General features: G+C 44.5%; 1 protein-coding gene across 1 annotated transcript; it reads left to right on the top strand.

The window, feature by feature from the left end:
- Positions 1-10,024: 10,024 nt before the first annotated feature.
- Tmed3 (transmembrane p24 trafficking protein 3) lies at positions 10,025-16,755 on the top strand. Its single transcript, XM_052716579.1, has 3 exons — positions 10,025-10,325; positions 11,784-12,032; positions 15,956-16,755. Exons 1-3 carry the CDS (start codon positions 10,149-10,151, stop codon positions 16,190-16,192), a joined length of 663 nt encoding a protein of 220 aa, XP_052572539.1. The 5' UTR covers positions 10,025-10,148; the 3' UTR covers positions 16,193-16,755.
- Positions 16,756-19,291: the final 2,536 nt, after the last annotated feature.

Genomic DNA, 19,291 nt, shown 5'->3' with positions numbered 1-19,291 from the left:
CGTGGGTGGTACCATCCCATAGGCTAAAGGGAAAAGGAGAAAGCTTACAGAACAGCATTATCTTTCTCTATTCCTCCTTCCTGGATGCCATGATGTGAACTGCTATGCTTCACCATGCCCTCCCCAATGATGGACTGCAACCTCAAAAACTATGAGTCAAAATAAATTCTTCCTCTGTAGGCAGAAGTTTCTGTCCTGCCAGCAACTGCCAAATACCCAACAGCTGCTTCCCAAATAATTGACTTGGAGGCTTAATATTACTTATAAATGCTCAGCTGGTAGCCCAGGCTTATTACTAACCAGCTCTTACATTTAAACTAAGCCATAACTGACTTGATACCTTTTTCTCAGTATGGCATTCTCATTTTGCTTCCTCTGCTTCTGTTTGATGACTCTTGATTCTACCCTTCTTCTTCCCATCATTCTTAGTTTGATCATCCCACCTATACTTCCTGCCTGACTACTGGCCAATCTATATTTTATTAAACCAATTAGAGTGATAAATCTTTACAGTGTACAAAGGATTATTCCATAATATTTCACCCTTTTTCTCTAATTAAAAAGGAAGGTTCTAACCTTAATATAGTAAAACTATATACAACAAAACAATTATTAAGTAAGAATTACAGTAACAATATCCAATTCATTTGTATTTGACAAAATTAGACAAAAAATATTTAATTATCTATCTTGGTGAGTCTAAAGTTTGTATCTAATTTACTTTATACTATAACTAAGGAAAACTATGATTATAACTATTTAGTCTTCAACTCCATCAAAGACCCCAGAAGGGTGGAATGTTACCTAATGACAGGGATCTCAAGCTGCCTAGACAGTCACCCAAAGTTTCTCTGAAAGTTTGGGGCATCCAACTTTGTCCTACAGGCCTAGCATGTCTGACAGACTTTCTGTGAAGAAGGGAATTCTGAAGGACTGCCCCACCTTATCTTGGCAAAGTTTGGAAGTTGCCCTTTTTGCTTCCTGCTGGTCCAGTTTGGATGGTAACTGTTAGCAGTTGAGGCAGGGCAATTTCTTTGCTCACATGGCTAGCTTTTGCTATAAAGAAAACAAACTCCATATGGAGTTTCTGTGATGTCCATTATCTTCTCTGAAGTAGATTGCTGCTGCCAGAAGTAGACATGTCTCATTGTCATGAAAAGCCTAAGTTCTTAAAACATTTTAAATGCCATATTCTGTAGGTCTTTGAAGTATCTGAAGATTGCCTATCCATCTGAAATATAACTCTGTGTGATCTTGAAAATATATCTAACATGATTATAAATGTGCTATTATAGATGACTATTAATCTGTATTTCTTAACTATATATTATATTTTAAATGAACCGCATAAACCTAAAACCCTAAACAAAAGTAGAAATATACACACAATATAACAAAATTAATTTTAAAGTTGTATCAATAAACCAAAATCCATACCAATGTAAATGTAAAATTAATAGTTTTTTATTAAAGTAAATTCAATATTCTACCCTTTTATCCTATCATTTCTATATCTCCCCTTTTCTTTTTACAACGAGATCCCTAAGTCTAATTTCCTTTGTTCAGCTTTTTTCCTGACCATTACCAATAACAACTTGTAACTAACTCCTCTAAACAAATGACAAAATAGTTCTCTAGACTATTTCCTGTTGATTGGGAGTACTGGCCATCTCAGTAAGTCACCTTGAAGCTGTTTTAGATGTATAACTCAGAGGAAATTGCAACAGAGGTGCTTTGAGATGTTGGTTGGTATGTAAAATGAATAGAAAAATCTCTTTGTTTAAAATTTTATTTTATTTTATTTTACAATATAATTTAATTCTACATATCAGCCACTGATTCCCTTGTTCCCCCGCCTCCCGCCCCCTCCCCTTCCCCCCAGCTCACCCCCCATTCCCATCTCCTCCAGGGCAAAGACTCCCCCGAGGATTGAGATCAACCTGGTAGACTCAGTCCAGGCAGGTCCAGTCCCCTCCTCCCAGGCTGAGCCAAGCGTCCCTGCATAAGCCCCAGGTTTCAAACAGCCAACTCATGCACTGAGCACAGGACCTGGTCCCACTGCCTGGATGCCTCCCAAACAGATCAAGCCAATCAACTGTCTTACCTATTCAGAGGGCCTGATCCAGTTGGGGGCCCCTCAGTCATTGGTTCATAGTTCATATGTTTCCATTCGTTTGGCTATCTGTCCCTGTGCTTTATCCAACCTTGGTCTCAACAATTCTCGTTCATATAAACCCTCCTCTTTCTCGCCAATTGGACTCCCGAAGCTCCACCTGGGGCCTAGCCATGGATCTCTGCATCCGAATCCCTCAGTCTTTGGATGGGGTTTCTAGCACGATAATTAGGGTGTTTGGCCATCCTATCACCAGAGTAGGTCCGTTCTCTGGCTGTCTCTCGACCATTGCCAGCAGTCTGTTGTGGGGGTATCTTTGTGGATTTCTGTGGGCCTCTCTAGCACTTTGCTTCTTCCTATTCTCATGTGGTCTTCATTTACCATGAACATTCCTTGTTCTCCCTCTCTGTTCTTGATCCAGCTGGGATCTCCCGCTCCCACAAGTTCTCTTTCCCTTGACCCTCGCCCTTCATTACCCCCACTCACGTCCAGGCTGTTCATGTAGATCTCATCCATTTCTCCGTCATTGTGCGATCCCGGTGTCTTTCTTGGGATTCTGTTTTCCAGGTAGCCTCCCTGGTGTTGTGAGTAACAGTCCAGTCATCCTTGTTCCACATCTAGTATCCTCCTATGAGTGAGTACATACCATGTCTGTCTTTCTGAGTCTGGGTTACCTCACTCAGGATGATTTTTTCTAGATCCATCCATTTGCCTGCAAACCTCATGATGTCATTGTTTTTCTCTGCTGAGTAGTGTTCCATTGTGTATATGTACCATTTTATTTATCCATTCTTCAGTTGAAGGGCATCTAGGTTGTTTCCATGTTCTGGCTATTACAAACAATGCTGATATGAACATAGCTGAGCAAGTGCCCTTGTGGTATGATTGAGCATTCCTTGGGAGAAAATCTCTTAATTAAAAAAAAAGGAAAAAAAGAAAAAAGAAAAGAAAAAGAAAGCAGGCTGAGCAAGCCACAAGAAGCAGCACTGCCCCCTGGCTTCTGCTCCAGTTCCTGCCTCCAGGTTGCTGCTCTGGTTTCCCTTTCCTCCCCAAGTCGCTTTTGGTCATGGTGTTTTACCAAAGCACTAGAAACCCCCATGGATATAGGTTTATTTAAATAACCTGGGATTTCTGTCAGCCTGAGAACCTGAGTGATGATGTAGGGAGGTCTCTGTTCCCCAACCCATGAGAACTATATGTAGACAAACAGTTTGCTGAGCCGTGAGATTTTGGGGTTAATTTTTATGGTATCATAGACTTTTCTACCCTGACCAATATGTGAAGAATGAAATCTCTCTCTCCCTCTCTCCCTCTGTTATTTCTTTTCCCCTTTCTGAGAAGAAAAAGCTCTCTGAGCAAACCTTAGGAACAGGGTAGTGGTGGTACAGACCTTTAATCCCTGCACTCGGGAGGCAGAGGTAGGCAGATCTCTGTGAGTTTGAGGCCAGCCTGGTCTACAGAGTGAGTTCCAGGACAGCAAGGGCTGTTACACAGAGAAACCCTAGCAAACCTTAGAAACAAACCCATTTATCAGCCTCTAGTGTAGGGTTTCAGATACCCACTTTGACAGGGACAAAGTATAAAACAAAATAATTATCCAAACAAAAGTTGGGGACTTCACAGGTGACAGGTGAAATGTCATCAAGCAACTAAGTGTACTTCCCCCCTACAATTCAGGACACACACTGTTAAGACAGAATCTCTCAGCTAAATATTGAGCTGCACTGGTTGTTTGTGTGTGGGGGGGAGGAAAATTTTAATTGTAACAACAAATCAATATCAAAAAATCCACCATGTGTTTCCTAGAATCTGTAAAAACATCCATAAGTGAGCAAAGAACCATTGAGAGCATGGCAGCTGCAGGGTGGAGGTGACCTGAGTGAACCATAAGGGTTCATGGAGTCTTTGGAACTGTGCTGTGCAGTAGACACTATGTTTGAACTGTTGATGACATGTTTGGCATTGCTAAATCTTTTAAGTCCTTTACATATGTCATTAATAAGGTTTTTTGTTCACATATATATTTGAAATATCAACACAAAAACCTTGAGGAAAGCCATTGCGAAATGATCCTCCTGCTTCTCTTATATTTTTGGTTGTGAGCCTAGCCTTTAACGGCTGAGCAATCTCTCCAGCCCTCTCCTGCTTCTCTTCTTTGAGAACACATGTATGAGTTTGTTGACCAGTCTATATAAATGTGAGATATAATTATAAAAGAAACCCACTTTATTGTGAGGATCACCTTCATAAGTGCTCTGTAGAATCTCTCTACCCCATCTCTTCCTGATATTATGAGCAAATCCACAGCTTTTGAGCTATTTTGAGTAATGAGAAAAAGTACAGTCAAGCTTCATTTCAGATGGATGCTTCTCTCCAGTGTTGGGGATTGAACCAAGGTCCTTGCACGTGCTAAGCATGCACTTTACCAGGGCAGTGCATTCCCAAGTCTTCAAGCAGCATTTCAGTGAACAAGGTTAAACTCTATTGAACCAATGAGAAGAATCAAAATGGTCTCATAGAGGAGCAGGGATTAAGAAAATTAAGTAACCAAGATCATGTAGCAGGAATCTTAAAAGCTCTTATCAATAAATCAAACCTGAGGCCAGTTATTGGGGTGAAAGCTGGAAGATCAGAGAAGCAGAACAAGCCACAGCTGCCTCACCTTGCCAGTTCCCCAGCTGATCCTGTTTCCTCAGACTGGAAGCCTCTCAGTCTTCATCCAGAATGAATCTCAGCTGAACTGTAGCTCAAAAGCCTAAAAGCTTAACCAGCCAAATGCTTAACCAGCCAAATGCTGCTAGTTTCTGGTCTCCACACCTTATATATCTTTCTGTTTTTGCCATCACTCCCTGGGATTAAAGGCTCACTTCATGGGATTAAAGGCGTGTGTCACTATGCCTGGCTGTTTCCAATGTGGCCTTGAACTCACAGAGATCTAGAGCGATTTCTGCCTCTGGAATGCTGGGATTAAACGTGTGTGCTACCACTGCCTATCCTCTATGTTTAATATTGTGACTGTCCTGTTCTCTGACCCCAGATAAGTTTATTAGGGTGCACAATATTTTGGGGAACACAATACCACCACAAGATCATTACCAAAATCATGCCAGGATACGGGACTGACCCTGGCTGTCATAACCTCAGGACTCTTAACGCCATCAGTCATCTCTGTCTTGCTCCAGGATTTGAACTCCTTTAGGCTCATAGGCAAAAGCAACCAGTTGGCAGAACCTGTAACACACAGTCACATGCTTTGGGATCAGGGAACAGGGGCACAGAATATCTGCCCCTCTTGGTTCTGTAGGTTCTGTGGGCAGGATAGTTTCTTCTAATAGGAAGAATGTTTAAATGCTTGACAACTACAAAATCAGTTGTTCTAGAGAAGTTGGTAAGTGCCAGGAGGGCAGCAGTGGCACCACCACACTCTGTTATCTAGTTTGCAAATGGTTTCTACTTCTCTGTTTGGTTTGTTCTGTGTTGCTTTTAGTTTCATGGGAACACTAACTTGGTGAATTTGCATTTGCTATTTGCCTTACTCAGTCCACATATAGTGACTCCACGGATTAATTCCTTTTTGTTGCTTTACCAGTTTACATTCTTTTTTTTTTTTTCGAGACAGGGTTTCTCTGTGTAGCTTTGCGCCTTTCCTGGAACTCACTTGGCAGCCCAGGCTGGCCTCGAACTCACAGAGATCCGCCTGGCTCTGCCTCCCGAGTGCTGGGATTAAAGGCGTGCGCCACCACCGCCCGGCTACCAGTTTACATTCTAAAAGGCTGATAAATGTCTAAAGGATCAGGTATTCTTACTGTACTTTCACAATATTTAATTTTTGTTGCCCCGGCCTCCCCATGCTTTTCTCTTCCCCATCTCCCTATCCTATATTCGTGCTTAAACGTTTCCACCTCCAGTATTTCTTTTTCTACATTCATATCCCATGAGTTCTATTACCCTCACCCTCTCTCAAAGCCTCTTCCTCCCATCTCTTGGGTCTCTTTCTAGTTTCATGGCCTCTACTCACACTCACTTCCATGTAAATACACATATGTAAAAACTGGAAGCTGGGATCTGCATTTAAGGGCCAGTCTGCCGTGCCTGCCTTCTGAGCATGGCTCAGCTCACTTAATCTAATGGTTTTGTTCCATCCATATTTCTTCTTCAACAGTTGCATGTATGGATAAATGTTGATTTGGTTTCAAAGTCCTAGCAGCACGTTGGAGAGTGCTCCTGCTATGTGGGATAAGGATAAAATGGTGCAGATAGGCCATCTTGTATTGTCCATTTCACCTTAGTGCACTTACTCACCCTTTGAGTTTTTAGAACTATGAGATCATACACACACAGAGAAATTATAGAACATAAATGAGTGAATCAACAGAACATCATAGCATGAATCCCTAAGGCTCTCTTGGGCAACAGCCTTAACTTTCTGGATCCTCCTGCTTCATAGAACTCCAATTCTGCCTTTTATCCTTCTAATGCTTATTCCCTTCTTTCTTTATCTTGCCTTATCTTCTTGCCTGAAATTTAATGTGAATCACAATTGTAATAGTAGGCTCTTATGTTGTAACCCTAACTTCAAAGGAAAGGTTTTTTTTTCTGTGTGTGTGTGTGTGTGTGTGTGTGTGTGTGTGTGTGTGTGTGTGTGTATGAGTGATACACATATGTATGTGGTATATGCTTATATCATGTGTGTGGGTGAATGATTCTCTGTGTGGGTGAATGCCAGAAGAGAACACTGGTGTCCTGATACATCACTGTCAACCTTATTCCTTTGAGACAGGGTCTTTCAGTGACTCTGGAGCTGGGGTGGCAATCAGTAAACTCTGTAGATTCCCTTGTCTCTGCCATCCACAGTGCTAGTGCTACAACCACGCACATGGCCATGCCCAGATCTCTTTATGTAGGTGCTGGTATCTGAAATCAGGACTTCATATTTGGGAATAAGCATTCAGATACACAGAGCCTCTCTCCAGCTCCAAAGAGAAATATCTAAGTGTTTATCATGAATCACAAAGTTTGGTCCAGTTTTAATGGATGTAAATGGCAATAAGGAAGTTATCTCTCATTCTTTGGTTACTAAGAGTTTGTATCATGAATAGCTATTGAATTTTGTCATATGCTTTTTTGAATCTATGATACTGATTTTTAAACAAGATTTCAGAAGTCACCTCAGGATTGGGGCAGACAGAAGCTGTTTTGGTTTTCTTTCAGATTTTCTTAGTTTTAGGACTTTCTGCCACATATGATGGAATATAAAATTTCAAAGGCACTTCAGATGTTGCCTAACATTCTATAACTTATATAACATAGCTCCATGGTATCTTCAGTATATGGCTGTTCACCTGTCTCTGCTCCAGTATATGCAGGGTGGAAATTGTGCTGCCCATTCACTCTCTTCCTGGAAAATTTCAGAAAGTTATTCCAGCTCCAGAAAGATATTTATGTTGAACTGAGATACACCTCAGTGTCATGAATGCTTAGCACTCAGTTTCGCCATATGGAAACATGGAGAACTAGCAATCCCAAGGGATGGATAGGGGCAGTGTACTTGTTGGGAAACACATAGCCTCCAGGACTGTGCAGATCTGAGTTCAGCTTCTGACTTAGTTGTTGGATAGGTGAAATTGAGTATTGTAGCAGATTGTTTAACAGTCATAAATGTGTCCCGTTCCAAAAGCGCCCCCCTCTGCCCTTTACAACCAGGCTTGACCACTTCTCACCTTAGAGGTAGAGGTAGAGTCTATTTCTCCCTCTTCTTGTATCTAGGTCAGCTTTGGGCTTTATTGGCCATTAAAATGTATAGAAGGTGACATTGGAAGAATTCTGGAGTCTAGCTCTTAGAGAATCTAACTATCTTTGCCTGGGTCCTCTTGGGGTACTTCTCTGAGTGTGTCACATGAGACAAAAGGCCTAGTATCCTGGTGGAGGATGCTTGTCAGGGAGATAGATATTGCAGCCAATAACCTGCACCTGCTCCAGACATGCCAGTGGGACCATCTTGTAATGCCAGTTCAGATGGACTCTAGATGAATGTAGCTTCATGGGCAAGCCCAGGGAAGACTGCCCAACTGACCCACAGAATCATGGAGGTTATAAACCACTGTGGGTCTGAGCTCTGACACACAGAAAAACTGAACAAAGACAGGTGTTACTGAATTAGACATCCTGAGCTCCCATTTCCTCCTTGTGAGATAGGAACAAACTTGTATTTTTTTTAATACATGGCGCTAGCGAGGATTAATTAATATAAACTATGTTGAGCTGAACAGCTAGGTGAGACTGTGACAAGTATATTGTTAGTGACAAATAAATGGTTGCTGTTGTGTAAACTTTTAAAGCTAACATTCCCTATTGGTTTTTAATGTTAAATCTTCCTTCCTTTGGCATTCCCTTGTTTGAAGCAGCCTCCTGGAAGTGCTTATGCTGCCCCTTCCTAATCACCTTCCTTTGACTCGTCCCCCAATTTTGTTAATATCTCTCGTAAAATAGTACACAAGATGCCACCTGATCATTGCCTGTTAAGGCAATAATTTACTTTTTAAAAACCCAGGCACTTCTCTTGTCTTACATGGGGTTTGATGCTGATTCTAATTCTGCCTGCTCCAACTTAAACAGCTGTTAAGTCAGGCCTTCTCCTCTCAACTTGTACAGGAGTTTTTTTTTTTTCTCTTGGAACCTAAATGTAGCATTTCATATATAACCTATGGAAACCTCTGTTTTTTTTTTTCTTCACTTGGTTCTTCTAGTTAGACAATTATAACTTTCAAGTCTTCAGATATTCTTCATCAACAACATTAAGAGCTGGTGAGATGGCTCAATGGTTAAGAGCACTACCAGATGACCCCAGTCTGGTTCCCAGAACCCTCATCAGACGAAAGACAACTGCCTGTAATTCCAGCTCCAGGGGATTCAAAGCCTCTGGCCTCCTCAGGGACCTGCACTCATGTACATACACATATGCAGACATGCAGATACATGAAATTAAAAAATGAAAAGAGTGTTAAAAAGGACAGGCAGGGAAGGAAGGAGCCTCAAGGCACACCACTCAAAACCTCTTTCACATCGAGCACAGAGACAGTATACATTATTAATAATTATATTATGGGTGATGCTGTTTCACAACTTACAGATTGCTTTCACACACATTAGCTTCTTGATACAAGGTCCAATATGACCAGTGGCCATGCATGCCAATCTTATCCATGTGGTTGGATATACGGGCAGTGAAACCCTTTGCTAAAATCAAGATTCACCATATCTAATACTGTTCTGCTGAAATGAAATTTTATTGAGCAGCAAATAACATAACACATATTTTCTTTGTTTATGGCACTACAGTGAACATAAAAATCCTGTAGGGCAGTAGTCACGAATAAGACAGTGAATCAATTGGTCTTTCAACACTTTTGAGAAGTCAAAGGGGATGACAGATTTTCACCAAAATAATTTTCAATGAACTCCAAATGCCAAAACGTCACTGAAATCTTTTAGAAACTTTTATTTTCAGAAGAGAGTTTGTGTGTGTGTGTGTGTGAGAGAGAGAGCGAGCCTGTTTCCTCCCAGAGCAGGAGTAGCCATGGGGTTTAGTTTGTTGAAAACTTCTTCACCTTGGATAGGGGAGGGGAATGAAGAGTCCATTGCCCTCCCCGCGTTTCCTTTTTGTTCGGCTACCTCTCCTAACTACCGTGGGTGTTCCTTATATCCCAGATTTCTCAGGAGACTTGGGAGACTAGTGACAGCAAGTCAGAAGCAGAGTACAAGCCCAAATGTTTCTGACTACACGAACTGGAGGAACGCATCCAGAAGTCCAACCTCCTGACAGGGGGCGGAATACCGCTCCTAAACTCAGTGATGCGCAGGCGCAGCGGGCGGGAAGGTCTCGGGCCCACTCCTCCGGTGTGCGGCTGCGCACTGAGTCGCCGCCGTCCCGGAAGCGCTGTGCTGAGTTCGCGCCACGTCTCTCGAGGGAGCCCCTCCCAGCTCTCTGCAGTCCCTGCGTCCGAGCCGGTGCTGGGAGGACCAGGCCCAGAGCATCATGGGCAGCGAGGCCCCTCGCGCTTCATCCTTCCAGATGCTGCTGCTGCTGTTTCTGCTCCTGCTCCGGGCCGAGGGACTGCGGGGCGCTGAGCTCACCTTCGAGCTGCCGGACAACGCCAAGCAGTGTTTCCACGAAGAGGTGGAGCAGGGCGTGAAGTTCTCTCTGGATTACCAGGTGCGGCCCCAGCCGCGTCTCCCCCGGGCACTAGCGCGCCGCCATCCGGAGAGGCTAAGATTAGCCACCAGAGGCTGCTGCGGGAGTCGGGCATAACCCTAGACTGGTAGACATGCCCCCGAAAAGAAACGTTTGTCTCATCCAGAGCCCACCCGAAGCGGGCTAGGGTGGTTGGGGAGTTAGGCAGGCTACAGGTGCGCACCGAGAATGGGGAGGCCTATCGCCTACCCGTGTCCTGCAGAATGGACCAGAATGACCTCCCCAGGTACCTTCAACTCTATGAACCCCAGTTCTGATTAGCTGACACAGGCTGGCAGTCTTTCTCAACTGTCTCTTGGGCTGCATTTCTTGTAGGTGCTGAAGCTATCCCCATCTTTTCCAGTTGTGGTTGGGGTGAGCTAGCGGCAGCGATTAAGGGGTTTTTGGAAAGGAGGGCTCAGCACAGATTTTAAGCCTTGGCAGTGTTCACAAGGAGAATCTGCCCCTCTCCCCCCCAATGTGGTTACTCGGCTTGCTTTTTACCATATGGCTCAGCAAAGTCAGGTCCTGCAGGGACATATCTAATACCTAACAGTTGCTTTGGTAAAGGGTCTGCTCCCTAGGGTTAGTGAGCAGGTCTAGGGCCAGTATCGGAAGCATGAGTGACTATGTTGGGGCAAGACTTCTAAAAATGAGGTGACACAGGCAGCCCAAATGGTGCGCACCCAGCAGCCCTTCTGTGGTGGAAGCTCTGAAGGATGCTTCTGTTTGAAGACAACCTCCCTCGTGTATGATGGAGTCACTGATGAGACCACTCTCACATCTGTGGACAACATGCAAAGTGTGTATATGTGCCTGTCTCCGCATAGGCAGTTTAAGAACAAGAACAGTGTTCTTAATGATGGCTAGTGGGCCTCCAGAAGCCTCTGGGCGTGTCTGTGAGGGAGTTTTTCCATTAGTGTGAAGAACCTCCCTAAGTTTGGGTACCATCATTCCTTGGGCTGGAGTCCCAGGCTGAATAAGGAGAAAGCCAGCTGAACAACAGCATTCATCTCTCTCTGCTTCCATGTGACCAACTGCCTCATGCTCCTGCCGCCATGACTTCCCCTCCATGATGAACTAACTGTGCCCCAAACTGATTTGCAGCTAAAATGAACCCTTCCTTCCCTCCTTCCTTCCTTTCTTCCTTCCTTCCTTCCTTCCTTCCTTCCTTCCTTCCTTCCTTCCTTCCTTCCTTCTTTCCTTCCTTCCATTGCTTCTGTCAAATGTTTTGTCCAAGTAACAAGAAAAAAAATCTGAGTATCATGGCCACTGCCACTCATTTAACTGCTCAAACTCAGCAACATGGGACATGTCATGGCATTTGTGTTGGAAAGTAGTAAAGGTTAAATTATAAAATGCTTTACAGTGGTCACTATTAGGGTCAGCATTTCAAAGTCTTGGTTGCCCCCAGTAACACATCCTTTTTGTGGTTGTCAGGTTATCACTGGAGGCCACTACGATGTGGACTGCTATGTGGAGGACCCCATGGGGAACATCATCTACAGGGAGACCAAGAAGCAGTATGACAGCTTCACGTACAGGACGGAGGTCAAGGGCGTTTATCAGTTCTGCTTCAGTAATGAGTTTTCCACCTTCTCTCACAAGACCGTCTACTTTGACTTTCAAGTGGGTGATGAGCCCCCCATTCTCCCAGACATGGGGAATAGGGTCACAGCTCTCACCCAGGTAAGTGGACGTGACAGGGACAGGACTCGTGGGACCCTCCTGCTCTCAGCATGTTCCTGCCTTTCTGTCCTTGTCATGAGCAAGAATCACCACCTAGCTCTAAAAGACTGTTCCCCCCTGGTCCCCTGTTTTTAGCCAGAGCCCTCTCTTAGTGGATGCTTCTCCTCTTCACCCTTCCAAATGTCTTTCTCTGGCACAGCACCTCTTTCAAAATTGCGCCGTGTACCTCTTTGCTGTGTGATATGCTCAGATTGTGAGGACCAAAGCCATGCATCGGGAGTGTGTTGGTGAGGGTAACACAAGCTGCCATAATGAACCCGTATGTCAGTGCCTCGCACACTGGGAGTCTGTTCTCAGGGTGGCCTGGCAAAGGCTGGTGGGTAACGTGGGAATCCAGGCTCTTTTGTTTCTATTCTCATTTCCTCCTCATTTTTCCCCCTTTTTCTTTCCTTCCCTCCCTTCTCCTTCTTCATCTCTCCCTCTCTTCCTCTTTCTCTTCCTTACCTTTTATTTATTTACTTTTTTGCTGAACTCAGGCCTTGTGCCTGCTAAGCACATGCTCTACTACGGAGCTATGTCCCGAGCCCCAAGGCCCTTTCTTACCATACCCCCAGGCTTCAGAGTCCACTGCCTTTGAATAGCAAAAGAAGGAGAAATGAGAATGGCCCAGCTATCCCTTCAAAGCCCTGTCCGCTAGTCACACACATAACTTCCGGTCATGCCTCTTTGGTGAGCACGTGTGTAGCAAGTCAGGATGAGAGGATGGCTACCAAGTACAGTCTCAGAACAGCAAACCTCCTCTGGGGAATAGAAATCATGATGTTTTTGGAGGATGGGTAGTTTCCACTGACCCCCAGGGCTCTCAAGATTATTGGCCCTAGCCTCCCTCCTGAGTTCGTCCCCCTTCTGTTTAAGCTCCTCCTCCCTCCCACACACAGGCTGGGCTTCCTGAGGGTGAGGACTCTGGGATCTGTTTGCCTTCTTAGTCTCAATACTTCAGTGTAGGAGGCATTTCACCCAAAGGAGCTCATCAAATATTTGTCTTATGACTGATCACCATGCCCCGGGGAACCTGTAAGACAGGAATAACTATCTATGGCGACACTTATTCTAGGACCAAAGCCAGAATGTCTCAAGTCTCCAAGGAGGCCAGCATTTCCCTGTTTGCCCTCTGAGGAGACCATATGTTCTGTTTCTTTTTGGCTCACGCCCGGTTTTTCACCAACTCCGGACAGTTGGAGAATAGAGATGCATTGCCCAGTACAGCAGCCACTATGCACATTTAGCTGTTTAAATAAAAGTTAAAAGATCCAGCCGAAGGTAGAGATTGTTCTGTTGGTCACTGATGAAACTGGAAGATTCCGTAAGCCTGAGTTTAAGGGCTCCCTTGTGCACTGATGAGAGAAAATGAGAGAGAAAAGGTTAATGAGATAGGGCAGCAGAGAAAGCCTTTCCTGGAGCTTGGGTTCCAGTGTGATCGATCCTATCGCAAGGAAGAGGGCAGGTGGAGTTTGTGAGGTTCTTCTTTCACCAGCCTGTTTCACTCGATATCACATGGTTCCCCTTTTAGCCAGAACCTGCTTTCCCACATCCCCTGAAGCAAGGTAGGGTATCAGCTAACTGAAATTTTGTGGTAACAAGCTGAAGAGCTTTCCGGTAGACTAGCCCTGATGGGAGATCCAGTGGATGGGGAGATAGCATGCTTTTATAAGGTTAGGGTAGTGCTCTCCGGTGTGTGTGTGTGTCACTGTTGGTGACGTAATGCTTTAGGGAGGGCTTCTGCCATGTGTCCTAATTGTGTGCTGTGGTTTGGATATGATTTTGACCCCCAGAGGTTCATATGTTGGAGTCTTGGTCTCCAGTGTAGCAGTATGGAGAGGTGATGGACCTGTGCTGAAGTGTCAGGCTAGGGCCAAGGGTCAGAGGAATTCCCAGTTAGTGGATCCAGTTGAACAGGAAGGTGGAATTGTTGCATACAGCTGTACAAGGGGGTAGGGTTATTACATATAGATAAACAAGGAGGCAGGGTTGTTATATACAGTAGAACAAGGAGGTAGGCTTAGTTAATCTTGGTAGGAACTCTCTGTAAGGTGAATCTTCAGGCTGTAAAGATCTGGGGGAGAAAGCTACAGTGGGTGTTTTCTGCAGAGACTATCAACATTTGCACTAGGACCACGAGAGAAGGCTTCACCATTTTCCCAGGGGTCTAAGACACTGGAGTCCTTGGCCATGCCCAGGTCAACAGCTCACATCCACTCAGGACTTCATTCACTTAGAGCTTCCCCCACTACCTCCATTAGCATTAATCAATTCTATTTTACATTTCTATTTTTAAAGATTTATTATTTTATGTGTGTGAGTGTTTTTGCCCATAAGTATAGCTGTACACCATGTGCATGCAGTACCTAAGAGGGTCAGAAGAGGGCATCTCATCCCCTGGGACTGGAGTTACAGACAGTTGTGAACTGCCATGTAGGTGCTGAGAATCAAACCGTAGTCCTCTGAAAGAGAAGTCTGTGCTCTTAACCAAAGGCTTATCCACGAGCCTTCTGACCAGTCCCATTATTATTAATTTTTGTGAGTCAGTGGATTTAGTTGATTACTTTTACTCATCATCCAGAGCTTGGGGAAAAGGTTATTTATTGTAATGTAGTGGCTCTTCCTCTCCCAGCAACAGTTAACTGTCTATAGATCCTCAGTAAGAGGTTGGGCCTTGTGACTCCCCCCATGACAGAATCTTGACAGGTCCAGTCTTGTGCCGGTAGTCACAGCTGCTGGAGTAAGGACTCATCTCTTCAGCAGGCCTGATACATTAGTGGTCCATTGCCACAGACATGGTAGCTGAATGCTGCACCCATCTCTCCCTCACAACTCTGGGTGCTGAGAGTCTGGGCAGGCTCAGTGGTCCTCTGCGCATAGTCTCACAGAGCTGAGATGGAGTTGTTGACCAGATGGTGCTCTTACCCAGAAGAGGAAGCATCGTCTGCTTCTTGTTAGCTAGACTGTTGGCCAGATTCAGTTCTGTATGGTCAGATGGCTAGGGACCCCGTTTCATTGCCAGCCATTATGCTGTCAGCCCCTTGAGACATTTTGCTGATTTTTGTATGGTTTGTCTTCTTTGGGCTAGAGAGAGTACCTGCCAAAAGGGTTTGTGTGAGTAGATCAGGCCACGGGGTCATTTCCCTCCCTGTCTTAAATTCAGCTGTGCCTAGTAACCATAACCACAGGTGTGTTGGCTACCCTCGCCATAAATTCCTGGGTAGGGAGGGAGCAAGGACTGATGGTGGTGTTCCAGACATTTTCAGAGATCTGCCTATAACATAGACTATTTTAGCAGGCATAAGAAATGGTGAAGTGGTATGTGTGAAATGTGAGCATATGTGTGTATATGCACGGTTACGTGTTCACACGTGTTTATGGTGTTTATGATTATACATAAAACTATAGGCATCCGTTATACAGTAGAATAAGCAGTTAATTCAAAGTTCGGCAAAGCTGTGACTAGTTCACACTGCTGTTAATTAGCTTGTGTACTTCAGGCAGTTCATGTAGCCTCTTTGAGCCTCAATTTCCCCATCAGTAAGGATAAGTAAGCTACAATCTAGCTGTCTTTCACTGAGGGTGGTGATCATGCTTGTCAGGGCATTGTGAAATTAAATAAGAGAAACAGGATAGGGCTCGAAACACGGACAGTCCAGTCAGATGCTAATTCTGTCACTTACTAAATGTGTGATTGGACAAGTTATACTCTGAGCTCCCACTAGGCTTTACTGTAGGATTATGAAACCACATGAAGTGTTTAACACAGACCCCTCAGAGGCCTCAGTAGATGATGCCTAAGATGCTGTTATGAACCTTGGCTGCTAGCTCCTACCCTGCCTGACTTAGGGTTGACAACTGACCGATTTTCTCTTCCTGCCTAGATGGAATCTGCCTGTGTAACTATTCATGAGGCTCTGAAGACTGTGATCGACTCCCAGACACATTATCGTCTGCGAGAGGCCCAGGACCGAGCCAGAGCTGAAGACCTTAATAGTCGAGTGTCTTACTGGTCTGTTGGAGAGACTATTGCCCTGTTTGTGGTCAGCTTCAGCCAGGTGCTACTGCTGAAAAGCTTCTTCACAGAAAAACGACCCATTAACAGAGCGGTCCACTCCTAGCCATGCTGGACCACTCCACAGCTCCTTGCACCCTAGGGTCTCCAGTTCCTGCAGGGATGGAGGTGTGGCACAGGGTGCAGGGAGAGTTGCAGGGAGAACAAAGGCCACACCTTGTTGTCTGTGCACATATCTGATACTTGCACTCCAGCAACTGGAGGTCACAGAGCCAGTAATCTGAAGCATCTAATTGTGTTGTGTGTGTAACATTGACCAAATGGTTTACGGTCAGCCTAGGGATTGGCCACTGTTGGGGGCGGCAGTGATCCAGCATCCAGTCTGTGGGAGAACTCCAAGGACCTGCGCCTCCAGGGTGGCTTAGGGTTCTGCCACTGCGCTGTGGTACATGGGTCATTGGGTTGTTGTGTCCTCATCCATCTGGAGAAAGGAACTCTCGGTTTTTGCTTTTCTTCCCATGAGCCTCTCTGTACCTAAGGATATCAGGTCTAACCTGGAAGCAGTAGGGTCAACCGTACAACCAGGACCCAAATGGAGAGTGAGTGCCCTTGGAGATCTCTATCTCTTGGAGGCAGAACTGTGCTAATAAAAACCAAGTTTGAGCACTCTGGAAGGGTGTGCCTCTATTTCATTGCCTTAAGGGTACTTCTAGCTTAATGGGGAGGAGGGTGTAAACAGTGTGATAGAGAACAGTATGGGGTAGAGATGTGGAGAGGAGCCAGTGAGCCATGCCCCTCCCAAGGGAATGGAAACAGGAAGACCCCTTCCCATTCCTGTCACTCAGCAGGCTGTGCAAAGACTGTATACAAACGCGTTCCTTTGTGACAACAACCACGCCCTGTCTGCATGATCTGCTCCCTCATTTCCTGTTAATCAGATGCCGTCTTTCAATTTAGGGTGGCACCATCACACTTGCCCCAATGCCCTTGCCTTTAGGAAGGTATTAATACATACTTATGGAATAAGATGGATCTGGAAGGAAGGTAAGGTGTCCATCTAAAAGAAAGCTAGCAAGGAATCTGAGAATCCAAGCTGACAATAACAGTGTGGGAAAGGGCAAAACAATCCTTTGAGAAGACACCTTAGAAACCTTATTACTTAGCTTGGATGAAAGATGAATTTGTTTTCTGTGTGTTTTTGATGGTATTTTGTCTCTTATTTTGAAGTAAGTACTGTGTATATTTAAGAGATTGGGCAGAGTGAAAAATGATAAACTTTCATGTATCTGCTACCGAGGTTTACAGCACACGTGGGCTGTCTCTACCCAGATTGACAGAGCACACCTCTCACATCTGAGCTGTCTCTATCCAGACTGACAGAGCACACCTGGGCTGCTCCTTTTTGATTTTGTTTGTTTTGTAACAGTTCTTGCTATGTAGCCCAGGTAGGCCTCTAACTCTCAATCCTCCCGAAGGCTGTTTTAGCTGGTGCGCACCATCACATCTAGCTTTGACCTGTACTACTACTATTATTTCTTCTTCTTCTTCTTCTTCTTCTTCTTCTTCTTCTTCTTCTTCTTCTTCTTCTTCTTCTTCTTCTTCTTCTTCTTCTTCTTCTTTTTTGGATTTTGGAGACAGGGTTTCTCTGTGTGGCTTTGCGCTTTTCCTGGATCTCGCTCTGTAGACTAGGCTGACCTCGAACTCACAAAGATCCACCTGCCTCTGCCTCCCAAGTTCTGGGATTAAAGGCGTGCGCCACCACTGCCCGGCTCCTGTACTTCTTAGATGCTCCCTAACTGCATGCCCTTTGCCAGTCCAGCTTCTGTGGGAACCACCAACTTGAACATACTGTTCTTCAGTCACTGAAGAGTCTAAGAAGTCAAGACCATCACTGTAATACAACTTCTCTTGTCATTCTTCAGAGAGAGAGAGAGAGAGAGAGAGAGAGAGAGAGAGAGAGAGAGAGAGAAAATTATGTTCTCTAACTTAGAAAAAACAAAAAGAAATAGAATTGCCAATGTCTTCTGCATATAACCTTATTTAACTGTCAGGAGCACAGACTAAGGGAGACACTGCCTTATTCATTCAGTTTTGGAGAGAATGTTTTCAATGAAACTTACAGTTTGTTTATTCTTTGCCAAATATTTTTGAGCAACTATATACTAGTAACAAGCTTAATAATTACTCAGGCCCAAAGACCTAATTTTTAACCTGTCCAGTTTTATAGTTCTCCAGCACATGAAGCAAAATTTAAAATGAAAGACCTTTCAATAGAGAAATCTATTAGGATACTGCAAATAAGAATTTCAAACATAGAATAGGTGTGGTGTGTGGTAGGAGAGATGAGTAAGAATTTAGGGAGGAAAGAGAAATGGAAAATCTGAGCATGTACTGGATTATGGATCTCAAGTCACTTTGATGCCTTTTGATGCATCCCAGTAGTCAAAACCTTTACCAAGTTAATGCTCAAACTGTCTTTCAGAACCTTGTTCATTATGAAGAGTTTTAGATACAAATTTTAAAATGTGGGAGACCTTATGGTTTCTCCAGCTTTCTTTGAGTATTCAAGAAAAAGAAGGCACTCCCTTGCTTCAAGCCTGTGCTCTCTGGGGGAGACTCCCATTCACATATAGGAAGAGGTGTTCAATGTTGCATTTGAGTAGGAAATACTCAGTTGCTTTGGCCCTTTGGAATTTGAAACTAGGTCTACCATGCGTCATTGTGTCATCATGGACAAGGTGATGAGCTGCTTGCTCTGAACTGCCCTTAGTCATGAGGTGGACATGAGAAAGTGTTCTGACTGGACAGGGAGTTGGGCCATATGCATCATTGTTGAGCAGAATTCGCTCTCAGCAAGATCTATTTAAGCCTGGATGCTACCAACAGCAAGAGCTGAAAGGCACATCTGTTTCCAGCTTACCCAGGAGACTGAATCCCTGTGGAAGAGAAAGATGGCTTCTGACATCCCTTGAGGGTTAGTATTCTTAAGGGAAAGAAGGCTTTAAAAACCGAGGGCTGGGTCCATAGAAGGTATAAGGTTGGCACTTTCAGGAACTTGTGTCTAAGCTCATAGGAGGGGAAGAAGGGGGAAATTGAAAGAGGGAGTGAAGAAGGGATGGGACAGAGATCTAATGAAATATGGTGTGCTATAGCTGAAGTTTTCCTGGTTCTGCCTGGCCCATGGTCAGGACAAATCTCTTTCACC

Source organism: Peromyscus californicus, unplaced genomic scaffold (genome assembly GCF_007827085.1).
Source record: "Peromyscus californicus insignis strain IS unplaced genomic scaffold, ASM782708v3 Scaffold_11__1_contigs__length_118956290, whole genome shotgun sequence".
Classification (NCBI taxonomy): domain Eukaryota; kingdom Metazoa; phylum Chordata; class Mammalia; order Rodentia; family Cricetidae; genus Peromyscus; species Peromyscus californicus.
Note: the sequence above shows the minus strand (reverse complement) of the source record. Positions and strands in the feature narration are given on the sequence as shown.